General features: G+C 37.2%; 1 protein-coding gene across 1 annotated transcript; it reads left to right on the forward strand.

Moving 5' to 3' along the window:
* The first annotated feature begins 1,257 nt into the window (after positions 1 to 1,257).
* cyp2p3 (cytochrome P450 2P3) lies at positions 1,258 to 7,164 on the forward strand. Its single transcript, NM_001163163.1, has 9 exons — positions 1,258 to 1,458; positions 2,369 to 2,531; positions 2,618 to 2,767; positions 2,881 to 3,041; positions 3,911 to 4,087; positions 4,177 to 4,315; positions 4,455 to 4,642; positions 5,491 to 5,632; positions 6,989 to 7,164. The coding sequence occupies exons 1-9, from the start codon at positions 1,258 to 1,260 to the stop codon at positions 7,162 to 7,164; spliced, it is 1,497 nt and encodes a 498-aa protein (NP_001156635.1).
* The last annotated feature ends 6,862 nt before the right edge of the window (positions 7,165 to 14,026 follow it).

The raw sequence follows: 14,026 nt of genomic DNA on the forward strand, positions 1-14,026 counted from the left end.
GAAAAGAAAACATGTTTTAAGCTGCAGTATATGCTGTTACCAACAAGGTAAAGAAAAAAAGTAAATAAAAAGTTGCTACAGAAGAATTTAGCTAGATATCGGAATATATTTTACAAATGAATAAAACATTCAACCCCTTCATTCCTGACTTTTATTTCCAATTTCATAAAACCTATTTTTGTGTGTTGTCTTTTTATTAAAGGTGATTCTTAATTAATTGTAGTATTGGATTTAATGGTACGTTGACGGTGTAGCTGTCGTAAATGAAAGATCTAATCAATATTGTTATCTAGAGCATGATAAAGTAAGAACTAGTGAATTAGTTGTAAATTTTGTCAAAGAAAAAAGCAACAATCCACACAAAAATGTTTTTTTGTATGAATGAGAGAATAATGCTTACATTTTTTGATTCCAATAGAAATTCCAGATTAATTAAAGAACTATAATACAAACAAATTAATAAACAGAGGACAATAAATAAATAACATGAAATGTTAAAAAAGCATGCAATGTTGCATTGTTTCTGTCATCAATTGATGTTTTTTTGACATTGCAGCATTCTGAGTAACTCCCAGGGGCTTCTGGGAATTTGTCAGATGCAGCCCTCTTTGTAGTTATTTTTTTCAAAACAAGAAAATATTAAATTAAACACACAGAAAAAATGTAAAATATGTTTAAAGAAAGTTTTTTTAGGCTAGCTTTAGGGTTAGTCCTGCTCTGTAGTCAGTTATGTGTTCTGGTTTTCTGCTTGTTTTAATCCAATCCTGTTATATCAGACTAACTATTTTGTAACTGTTTCTGTTTCAGGTTTCTCAGCTTTTTCTTAATTTTTGTTGTTGATTCCAGTAAATCAATAAATGGCATTCCATTCTTGACAAAAATGAAAGGAGAGAGAATAATGACATTGAATCCACAAAGAACAGCTATTTTCTGTTTGCCTGCTCTGCTTTCTTAATAGATAAACTCTACTCATAGATTGATTTGACTGGTTTTCTGGCTTCACTCCAATAAATCAAAGGTTAAACACAGCAATAAACTGGAGGTAAACGTACTGCTGCTCTTGCACTTGCTATAATGATGTAACAAGAACAGCTTAGGCCAATGTAAACCATGGGTGTTGTCCCATACAAGAGAACTCAGCCAAGTATAACTAAAGTCGATCACAATACTGACTCAGTAACTCAAGACTGTACAACAAATCAGCCAGATAAATCTGCTTTTTGTTGAGAGTGAGCACTGTCTCAGTCTTGGCCAACAATGGAGGCAATAACTGCGGTTTTGGGCTTCGAATGGATCGACAGCAGGAGCCTTTTGATATTTCTGTTTGTCTTTCTGCTGTTGAGTGATTATTTAGCCAACAGACGACCAAAAAACTTTCCTCCTGGCCCCCATTCCCTGCCTTTCATTGGAGATCTTCATCGCATCAACCCTTCCAGGCTTCACCTGCAGCTCACTGAGGTAAGACCAAAATCCCATAAATAATGTTACTCTGGATAAAACAGACACATACTGATACTTTCTTGGATTACAGACAGGTTTAGTTTCCTCACATCACTTTGTCTTGGTTGCTACAGTAGTGATAGTCACAGCTCATATATCTTGTTTAGGGCTCCATATTAAACTCTGGTTTACTTTATAGCCAAAACTTCTTGCGTATCTTCTTATTTCAAAGCCTTCCATTGCTTTTTCTCAGTCATAAGGGCAACAGCTTCAGACTGATTTCCTCTGTTACCCAAAAGCCATTTAATATAATCTATTGGCCGGTTAAACTGGTCTTTATTGAACTACATTTAAAATAGTGAGGCTTTGTTGAAACGATCAGAACTACATTATGATGCTGTGGAATGCTCATATAAATGCATATAACCTCGGATTATAACAATCTGTTAATTTGATCTTTTGTGTCACGACTAATAACATTTTAAGTTATAACTTTGCGCTTCATAAATTAACTGAACTGAATCCAATAGGGAGGCCTGGATAGCAAGACAGAAAAATGCATGGTTAAAGGAGGTAATCAGGTTCCCGCTGATGCACCCAAGATTATGACTTCCACACTTTTATGCTATTTTACATTTTTGTAATTTGAAATTACTTTGGATTTTGTTTTAGTAACTGCATATTTTTCACAAAATAAAAATGAATAAGTGTTGTCAGTTCCCTAAAAATGTCCCCAGAGTTTTGCAATTGCATAGGTACAAGATGTATTTGTGTACAAATTTAAAAAATATATACAGTAAGATTTAAAAATTAAAAATAACAAATAAAAACACTTGTGCATCACTAAAAACTTTTTCCAAGAATTATATTCACAAGTCAAAAAAAGAAAAGTATGGGGAAAAAAACCTAACAAGGTATCTTTGTTTAGTTTGCAGAAAAATATGGAAATGTTTTCAGCCTTCATCTCTTTGGTGAAAGAGCAGTGATCCTGAATGGACACAAGCATGTGAAAGAGGCCTTGGTCCAAAGAGGAGATGACTTTGTGGATCGTCCCAGCATCCCACTGTTTGAACAGTTCTATTCAAACAAAGGTATACTCAAAATTCTGCATGAATTATACGTGGATATTTCTATATTTTTCTACAATCACATCATGTCTCCTATTTTTTCTCCAAAGGCATTGTGGTTTCAAATGGTTATCCATGGAAGCAACAGAGGAGATTTGCTCTACATACACTGAGAAACTTTGGTTTAGGCAAAAAGACGATGGAGAAATATATGCAGGAGGAGTGCCGCTATCTCACAGAGGCTTTTGGAGAGTACAAGGGTACCAAATAAAGCAAAAATATTACTACTATATAAGTTTTTTTTTAAATAAATAAATAATAATATTGTTGCTTTCAAATATATATTAACCTTATATCTTCTTTATTTTTACAGTTAAGCCCTTTAATGCCCAGGCACTGATAAACAATGCAGTGTCCAATATCATTTGTTGTCTGGTTTTTGGGGAACGCTATGAGTATTCTGACAAACAGTACCAGCAAATTCTCCAGGACATTAATGAGATTATGATCCTGCAGGGAGGTTTTGCAGCACAGGTGAGCTTCTTTATCAACAGAAAACGGCGTTTTCTTTCAATCAAAAACTTTACTCTGTAAAAATGATTACATTATATTTAAACAATCTACTCAAAGCTTTACTCAAGTTAAAGGACACATGCATTAATAGCCTAAAAACAATTGCATGTATCAAAGTCTTAACCTAACACTGCTTTCTTCTTTCAAATTTTTTTTAATTTAAAAACATTTCAAAATATCTTTCTAGGAAGTTTCCCTACCTATTCTTCAAAGGAATGTTTTTTCTTTTTAGTTTGGCCCATCTACTGACCACTGAACAAAAGAAAATCAACAAATTTAAGAAAAGAAGCATCTAAGCTGCCAAAACATGTCATGTGATCATTATCATGATCATATTTGATCTCTACATTTGTCATCCCGATAAGAATTTGAACAGAAGTATTATTTTTTGCGGGTCATCAGACAAAGCAAACTTTGCTGCTGCCCAACTATTTGGCCACAAGGGTGCCCAGTTTGGGTCCCCCTGTGCCGGTCCCCAGCCCGGATAAAATACAGGGTTGTGTCGGGAAGGCCATCCGGTGTAAAAACCACCTTTGTGAATCAGTGAAAGCTGATTTTTCTATTCATTTTGTAACCAATCAACTGACTTTGCGCCAAGAAGTTTTATGTTTAGACAAAATAAACTGGCTTTTTGTTTTAAAAAAAATTTTATTTACTAAAAAATCAGTGAATTGACAAACAAAAACCTTGTCATTTCTTACTGTTTCCAGAGGATACACACAAATTTACAAAATGTATTTACTTGAAGATTATGTGATGATGTAAACTTTACAAAGTGTTAACTGAAGCAGATATGTACAGTAGCCAACTCCCTCTTTTTTTACATGCAGCTGTTCAACTCCTTTCCTTGGCTGATGAAGAAACTTCCTGGACCTCATCAGAAAATATTAACTCTGTTGGCAAAGTTAATTGACTTTGCAAAAGTTAAGATTTCAGAGCACAAAGAAAACCTTGACCCCTCCTCTCCAAAAGACTACATTGACTCCTTTCTCATTGAAATGGCTCAGGTGTCTGCCACTGTATATCTTATTTTTATTAACATAAAGTATAAGTTGAGGGTTTTTTGAGGCTTTAACATTTGTTCCATCTGTTTCAGAATGAAAACCAAGAGTCAAGCTTTGACATAAGCAATTTGTGTATGTGCACCTTGGACCTTTTCATTGCTGGAACTGAAACTACCACCACTACTTTACACTGGGGGCTGCTCTACATGATCTACTATGCTGACATTCAAGGTATGTGTTCAAATTATGTCTCGATAGGAAATCAATAATTAAATGTAAACTGTTTCCTGTTTTTTTCTACTGAATTTTTGTATTCTTTCATCATCTTGGCAGCACAAAGGCTGACGATTTCTCTCATTCTGACCTGTAGAGAAGGTCCAGGCTGAGATCGATGCTGTGATTGGTTCATCCAGACAGCCATCCATGGCTGATAAAGAAAACATGCCCTACACTGATGCAGTTATCCATGAGATACAGAGAATGGGAAACATCCTCCCCCTTGGTGTCCTCCGTATGGCCAGCAAGGACACCACCCTTGACAAATACACAATCCCAAAGGTGAAAAACGTAAAGCTATGTAGGACAATGTAGAAATCAGTTCTCAGTGATCTTTTAACAATAATTATGCAATTTTTAAGCTAAATTAAAAAAAGCTTGTGTCATTTTCTAGGATATAGTTCCTACAGAGTGGCAGGAGTTCATTAGATATGTGCTTTCAAGTTGCAGGCGGAACTGTTGACACAGAGTAATCCAGCGCCATTTTTCCATTATCCCTCTGTTTATACGCTCTCTGGCTAGCTTAGAACCCCTCACACCCCTAACCTAACATCCCAACCTAACAACAAAAATTTGCAATATTGGAGCTATCCAGGCGAACAGTTTTGAGTCAGATGCCAGCTCAGGCAAGGAAAAGAAAGATGTTCTGTATTTGTCTGCAAGCGGATGCTTCAGAATGATATAGCTTATTTAAATAAAACTCTATTATCCTTCTTGTAGTTTCTACGTTACACCAACAAGTTTTTATAAAAAAATAAATAATCGGAAATGCAATTTTAATCTTAATTTTTAAATTTACATGTGTCCTCCATCATAAGAAAATGTTACAAGAACATGTTAAAAACATCTAAAACACAATTTTAATCGGACTGGGTCTTTAAGATCCCATTGTGACGTCTCAAAATGTCGAGCCACAAACAAACACGACAGTTTGTTTTACCATCAATTACACATATTTAACATATTGTAATATTACATATTATATTATATTGGATCAATAAAACAATGACCTACACCTTCAAAAGGTGTACATTACATTAATACATATAAGTAGTGTTTAAACCTTTTAGTGCAGTTCATTAGAAAATGTGTTAGAAAAAAGTGATTTTTTTTTCTTCTTCTTATTCCAGGGCACAATGATAATCCCTACTTTGAACTCCGTTCTCCATGATGAGTCCATGTGGGAGACTCCACACTCCTTCAACCCCAAACACTTTCTGGACAAGGATGGGAAATTTAGAAAAAGAGAGGCCTTCAATCCCTTTGGTGCAGGTCAGTTTACACGCTTTCACAGAGGTTCAGTTAAAACCAGCATAGCGCCTTTGTCACAACTGCCGTTATGGGTGTATACGGGCCGTCTGAGGGTTAAAACATTAGCAAATATGTACAGGCCCCATTGGTAACCCATACAAAGAGACCACCCAGTGAGCCTGGAAGGCGAAAATGTTCAGAAACCTTCTTACTATGGGCATGCCGTGGGCGAAAGGTTGTAGTGAAACTCGTAAGGGTAAGTGAAGGACATGCACACGCCATGCATGCAGCATTGAACACGGTCAGTAAGGAGCCAGTCTGTGCACCTTTCCATCAGCATGTCACAGTTAGGCAAGCAGGAAGAAATCCAGATATAGAACAGATCCACAAGTACGTTGCAAAGTCAAAAGGGTTTTACTGTACAGTATTCCTCCAATATTTGCCAGGGTTAGGGACTAGAGACACCTGCCAATCTACAGAATCCGCAAATATGCAGAATGTACACTCCATTTCCATGAGGTGGAGGCATGAGCCTCAGGGCAACTGTGCTCCTTTAACCCTTATGCTATCCTAGGCACTTTAACATTGGAAGAGGGGTCATCTAGACCAGTGAATCCCAACCCTGGTCCTCTGGGAACACATGTCCTGCCTTTTTTCAATCCAATCCTGCTCAATCACACCTGCCTTTGATGACTGTCATTGTCAGGCTTCTACAGAGCCTGATGATGAACTGAATCCGATGTGCATACGCAGGGCGACATGGATAACATGCAGGACAGTGTGCCCCGAGGACCAGGGTTGGGAAACACTCATCTAGACACACAAGACTAAAACCGCTAAACCCTTTTTCTTCAATGATTTGTGATCTTCACTGGTGTCCAGGGATTACATGAAATCCTCTTTACTTTTATCCACCTTTGTCATGGTAGGGATAACACGTCAATATAAGGGTGGGGTCATCTAGACCCAGAGAGCACAAGGGCTCTCTCTACAGGCCCACACATCCCAAAAACCTGTAGGAATTAACCCATTTAACCAAAGCTTAATCTGGTTGTGATCACACTTTTTGTTCAAACTTTGCTTTTAAGTTATGGACTGTTAGGATGTAGTTTAAACACCACATTCACTCTGAAACTGATTGCTTAATCAAAATAGTGTCAAAAACTCCCTGCATTCTATTCAATTGAACAATGGTATGGCAAGAACAGAGGATTTTATGATTAAATTCATCTTTAACATCCTTAGCCTTCACTACAGATTCTTTAACTACAACAATAACCTTTATTTTTCTTAAACATTTTTTAGAAGATTGAGTTGATTTTTATAGTCATAATGGTTGTTTAAATTAAAATCCTCAGAGCTGTACTCTATTTCCAGGTAAACGTGTGTGTCTCGGGGAGCAGCTGGCCCGGATGGAGTTGTTTCTGTTTTTCACCTCCCTCCTTCAGAGATTTTCCTTTTCAGCGCCTGCAGGAGAGCAGCCCAGTCTGGAGAACAGGATGGGAGCCACTCGCTGTCCCAAACCTTACCGCCTCTGTGCTGTCCCGCGATAAACCTTCTGGCATCCCAAACTAACACATCACTCATTGTTTGAAGTTGTTTTAGGCTTCGGTTTAACTTTTTCTTTCTTATAATCTCAGACCATTAAAGTCAAAGAGTAAAACAGAGATGATTTAAAAACACTATTCTTACTGCATTGTTGTAAAGTTTGTAAATTGAATTTACAAAAAAAAAAGATAAAAACTCTAAGTACCTGATTGTCATGGTTCTCCTTCTCCTGTTGCTCACATCCTAATCTGAAGGGCACAGATACTGACAACATTCACTGTCACACCTTCAACTTTCAGCATCAGACTCAAGTGTCTGACTCTCTCTTCACCTCCGGAATATTTTAGAAAACTCTTCCTTCAGGATCTCTCCTTTATTTCTCTTTCCATCCACCATGATTAAACAGCTTGAACCTGCTGCCAGTCTATGAGCCTTGCGTTTCTTACATTTGGTCTCTGAAAAACACAAGATGTCAACTTTTCTTCTTTCCATCATGCACACACCTATGAACATCTTTACAAACGCAAAATAGCTCACATAACCCATATCCATGCAACCACACATACATATGATGCACATGATGTCCTCGGTTCATCAAGACAACCTTCAACAGTGTACATAAACTGGAATATCTACAACTCAAGTTCGTCTTTGACAAAGCGGTGATTAGCCCTGAACAACATTGAAAGTTAGTTACATTTTGTACCCTTGGTGGGGCATTGGCCTTCAACAACTTCACTCCGTCGTCTTTTGTCCTAGGCTCTTTCTATGTCTTTCCAGGTGTGACCAGTCCAGATATGAAAAGACCAGCCCTATTCTTTATTTGAATAATTACACTGAAGAGAGGGACTATTAGTGGCATTAAAAACCAACAGAATGGCTACATTGGGGTTTGAACCTTACAGGACCAATACTTTCTGAGGGTGCTTTCTGTGCTGCCTCCCCTACACCCAGCCCCTAATCCACCTGTACTCCAACAACTTTAGTGTAGTGATTAAGACTATCTTATTGAGCTAACATTTCTCTTTGACTTGGTTCCTTTGACCTTTTTTATAGCCCCTCAAAATGTATTTGTGTGAGAAAGAATACAGGAAGTCTGATCTTTAGTTTTATGTCCATCACAAGATTCAAATAGATGTGTCTCCATTACAATGCCTTCAATACGAGGATCTGAAGGAGTTGAACTGTTGTGAAAACTGAGCAGGCATCCAAATATAAGCCTTCCTGTCTATCCAAACATATTTGTCCCAAGACTCAAACCATCACAGATTTGGCATGTTGGAAGTACCCAGCATGCTGTATTGAGTTGTTCGGAGAACAATTTAGATTTAAACTTTTCTTGTGAGTGTACTCTAGTGGATGATGATAGTAATAACGCACTTACAGATGTGACTGTCATTTTTGAAGACCCAATCCAATGAAAATTGTTTCTGACGTTTTTACCATGTTCTTGTGACATTTATCTGATGATAGAATTCATATATTTTTTAAAAAAAAGTTCAAAATTGCTCTTGAGTATTTCTTTATTCAAATAGTTGTGAATCAGGAGAAGATAAAAAAAATCAATTTAAAAAGGTTGTCAGTGTTTCGTAGAAGCTACAATCAGCAGGCTACAAGTTTCCTGCTCCACTCCATTCTGATGCATCCACTTGCAGACAAATAGATCCGTGTATGTCTTTGTTTTCCTCGTCTGAGCTGAAATTTGGATCAAAACTAGACGGCTGGATGGCTCCAATGTTGCTCAACTTTTTTTTTGCACCGATAATTTTAGGTTGGGGGTGTGAGAGGCTTTAAGCTAGCGGGAGCAGGAGAGCACATAAACAGAGAGTGACACAAAGGGGTGGGGCTGCTCCACGCCAACAATCCCGCTCACAACTCAGAGGTGAATTTCTGATTAACTCCTGCCGCTCTGCAGAAACTATGCCTTAGAAAACGACACACATTTTTTGATTTCGGCTAAAAATGGGATAATCATAATTTAAAGCCACTGCTTTTAAGATGATCGTAATGGGACTTTAAACATTTTTTATTATAGCTTCTTGAGGTCTGCTGGCTTAATTTTTGACAGACACAGAGTAATGGTGGCAGAATATGATTCAGCTGCCTCCTTTTTCACTGGTACAGCTATGTGGAAAAGGAGGTGCTGAGGCACATCCACTTTGTTTAAACAAATGACTAATTGTAAAATGTGGAAAACTAATTCCCATTTGGAGTGCTCACATCTACCAGTAGAGCAAAGACGGAAGGCCGGAAAGCAGCAGAACGCAGGGCCTTCTTTTCTTTGGAGGCTCCTTAGTAGTTTTTGACAGTCTGTCCTGCTTCTTTGTTGCTCTGTAACAGAAATTAACACATTGCTATTTGGATTTGCAACAGCACTCTGTAAATGGTGATAAAATTCTGTTCTTGCTGTGACCTTGTTTTTGCACCACACGCGAGTGCAGTGCAATTATAGTTTTGCAGCACATCCATGCAACTATTTGCAGTACCAATGAATTGTGGTACTACTCAAACAAACAGCTGCCTTGTTTTTTATTGAACATATCACAGCATGTATAGGAGAATGTATAGGTGTATAGGGGCTGTACAAAAGACACAATACTCAGTCATTTCTTTATTACTTAAGTTACAACATAATTGAAGCAAAATAAAATAATATAAGAATACAAATAAAGGAGGAGAAAAAGAAACTTAAATAAATCAAGTAGGGATTTGTTAAAAGGTTAATTGGGCAGTTTTCCCGGTTTTTTAATGAGCTATAGTCACCTTTACAGGAGCAACAGGGGCAAGTTTTAGAAAGTTGGCTTAATGTGAAACAATTAGGACACCCTATGAAAGTCTGTATAATTTCCCACATATTTGGATATGTACACATTTAATATCACTTTGAACATCACTGAAAAATCCAAGAGATGTAACTTGACACTAAAATGTTTTTGAGGCCATGTAAAACTTTCTATGAAATGCAATTTCAAGAGAATGTAAGTTCTGCATAGTTAAGTTTAGACACTTCACACATTTAAGGGACTGACATATAAAAAAAAAGGTTTCTCAGTGATGCGATTTCAGCTAAAGGAGCAAAAATAGCTAATGGGAGGCAGGGGGACTAAACTTTGACCTCCATTAAAATATGAATTTTTGTTCATCCCTTTTTCTATGGGTAGAATAATAGTAATGTTTTAGTTTGATTATTATCAGATCACTTTCTTTTTTAGACATTTTTCAAAACAAGATTGGACATTGATATACGACCATTTTTTAAAGAAAAAGCTTATCATTTAATGAGGGTGACCTAATTTCTTCACATGACTGTGTCATATAATAAATCTTGAACTCATGGTTAATCAACCCAAAACCTACTATGTCAGTTTGAACCCTTGTGCTATCTTAGATGACCCCACCCTTACATTGACGTGTTCTCCCTACCATGACAAAGGTGGATAAAGGTGGAAAGATTTCATGTAATCCATGGACACCAGTGAAGATCACAAATCATTGAAGAAAAAAGGTTCAGCGCACTGTCTAGTGGGTCTAGATGACCCAACACCCAACGTTAAAGTGCCTAGGATAGCACAAGGGTTAAACTGTTAATTAGTTAGTCTAATCAACCTGATAACCCAGTAACCCAGAGTCAATCAATATTTCAACATTCAACAACAAGGCCGAGTATTCATCAATACTTGGCCTTTTCCCCCTCATAGGATGAAAAAAGAAATTGTGTAATCTGTTCTTTGACAGCCACAGGATCAGTTTTAAAGATCTCTGTGCTCAGAACTCTCTCTGGAACATGATCTGCTCTGGAGCAGGATGTGTTGAGAAAATAATTGCTATAAATACATACCTTCTGTTTTTGGAACTGAAAGTTGAGGTTATCCACTAACTTACACTCAAACCTTTCTGGGTTCGTATCATAATCTGCTCCTGGAAAAGATTCCTCTGTTCTGCATGAATATTTGTTTATTGTTGTTTCTATTCAGTGCACATTTTGTGCCACTTTTTCACTGGATTAAATCATTTGCTAAAAAACTTTTACATTCTGTGTTTTTTTGATTTGTTTTACAGTTGGATCCATTCCTGTTGAGGACATGGTCATTCTTTAATTATTCAAGATGTATGTCTATTTGTTTTTGTTTGTGTTAAGCACAATTTGTAAAGTAAGGACCAGTGTTGATTTTCCCTTCAGCACAGGCAGGTGGTAGCTTTAGTGTCAGAAGAAGAGATAGAATTCACTTTAGAAATGAAATCTGTGGAAAAACTCTTAATAAGGAGTTTATGAAGATGGACTGATCCACCTGCGCTGTGTGTAGAGGTTCTGCAGGAGGTGCGTCATTCCTGCTGCTTTCCGACTCAAAATAACCCATAGCCATAGTCAATACTTTTATATTTACATTGCATTGTGTTTACATGGGACTTTATTTATTTTATTTTTTTTGCTTATGTCAATTTTTTGTTTGAGGCGCTTAACCCTTGTGCTATCCTAGGCACTTTAACATTGGGAGTAGGGTCATCTGGACCCCACAAACTAAACCTTTTTTCTTCAATGATTTTTGCTCTTCACTGGTGTCCATGGATTACATAAAATCCTCTCCACCTTTATCCACCTTTGACATGGTCGGGATAACAATTCAATGTAAGGATCGGGTCATCTGAACCCTTTATGATAGCACAAGGGTTAATGGAAAATTGTGTATTTAAGGACTCACACGATTAAATGTGCCATTGGTAGGATTGTACGTTTCTGAGCGTGAGCTGAAGAAGCCCATGAAAAACCTTCGGTATTTTTCAACTGGTTTGTTTCCCCCAGTGGGACTGTGGTAAGAATTTTGACCTCAAAGTTGGAATCAGTTGCCACTGGCAATTAGAGAGTCACACTCTTGGGGAGTTTAAAAAAATAATTCTTCCTCATTTTAGCGTTTTAGCATCAGCCTAACCCTGGTTTTAATCTCAACTCAACTCAACTCAACTCATCTTTAATCTAGCACTTTCAGTCAACAGCAGCCGACACAAAGTGCTGAACACGAAAAAAGAAGAAAACAAACACTAAAACATCTTAAAACACAAGATTAAAAATAGAGAGATAAAAACAATAAAAACCAGTACAGCAACACAGCAATAACAGAAGTCTCATGTTGTACCAGAGCATAAAAATGGGTTTTCAGGCGTGTTTTAAAAATGGACAGTGATGGAGCTTCTCTTATGGACAGTGGCTGAGAGTTCCAAAGCTTTGGAGCAGCGACAGCAAAAGCTCTGTCCCCTCTGAGCTTCCGTCTGGACCTCGGTACCTCCAGAAGCAGCTGATCAGCTGATCTGAGGCACCGGGCTGGCAAGTAAGGAGAGAGAAGTTCAGAGAGGTACAGCGGGGCAAGATCATGTAAAGATTTAAATAAATAAAATAATCTTAAAGTGAACTCTAAAATACACAGGCAGCCAGTGGAGCAAAGCTAAAATTGGCGTGATGTGGTCTCTCTTACGTCCTGCAACCAGAAGACGGGCAGCTGCATTTTGAACACGTTGGAGATGTGAGAGAGACGACTGGCTGAGTCCAACATACAGAGAATTACAGTAATCCAGCCGGGACGTGATGAACGCGTGGATTACTGTTTCAAAATGTGCAGCTGTTAAAAAAGGTTTTACCTTGGCAAGTTGGCGAAGATGAAAGAAGCTTGACTTCACCACTGAGTTTATCTGCTGATCCAGTTTAAAATGACTGTCCAGTTTGAAACCCAGATTAGAAACGTTTGTTTTTAAAAAGTTAGTCAAGGGACCCAAATAAACTTGGGAAGATTCACTAAAATCACTTGGTCCAAACTTCTGTTTTATTTTCATTAAAACTGAAAAATCTCTTTTAAATGGTTTTATCCTATTCTATTATTTTTTATTTGTGTCTTTACAAATGTTTTCATTTGGTTTTATACTTTTTCATTTATTCTATTCATGTCTCTGTGGAGCTTGTTTGGGTTTCCTGCTTTTAATTCTTGTATGTTTTGTTCTCCGTGTGTACAGCACTTTGGGCCTCCTTGGCTGGTGGTGAATGGTACTTTATAAAAAAAAATAATGATAATGAACACAAAAGTTTGTTCTTATTATGTATGTAAATTCTTTATTATAAATATTATTTAAGATAAAGTAAAAAGTAGGGCTCTTTATCTCTGCGACCTCCAGCTCTGCCTCCTGTCTGCATCAGAGCATCGAAACCAACAACATGGCTGCTCTCTCAGTCCTCTAAACCTTTCCTTTTGGTTTTGTTTTTTCCTTTCTTTCCCCAGACTTGGTTGCTCTGAACTGTTGACCTTATTCTCCTTCTGTTTTCTCTCTAATACATTCTGACTGTACAGCAGCCACAAGTCTTTAAAAACAGCCGTTATCTCACTTCCACAATCATTCGTTTCCTTTTCACTACTTTACTTTGACTTTGCTTTGAGACATTTGTTGTCATGAAACAACAACAATCATACAAACTATTTGATTTTGTTGTTGATCCTTGTTTGTCTTTATTGCTTTTTTCCCTAAAAAGACCTTATTTAAATCACATTATAACATTTTTGTTACACACAGTGTGTATTTTATTGTTACAGAAGCAGAAATATTATGCAGTTTAAGTAAATAAGTGTAGTGGTTGGATCCATTTGTTTGAGTTCTCTAGTACGCCAGGATGGAGTTATTTCTTTTTTTTCTCTTCTTTTGCTCCCAGCATAGTTAAAATGTTGATTTTTGTCAGTGTGAAGTCACCAAGTACATGGTTTTCCTGTAATGTTCATTCTTGCACGTTCCGTCTTTATTTGCGTCAGACTTGTGTTGCTAATGCTTTGTAGATTGAGGTCATGCTTTTGTGGTGAAATTTGAGGTTTGAAAGATGAAGAAAAACAAAAT

The sequence above is a fragment of the Oryzias latipes genome, chromosome 4 (genome assembly GCF_053564925.1).
Source record: "Oryzias latipes strain Hd-rR chromosome 4, Olatipes_Hd-rR_3.1".
In the NCBI taxonomy this organism is placed as follows: Eukaryota; Metazoa; Chordata; class Actinopteri; order Beloniformes; family Adrianichthyidae; genus Oryzias; species Oryzias latipes.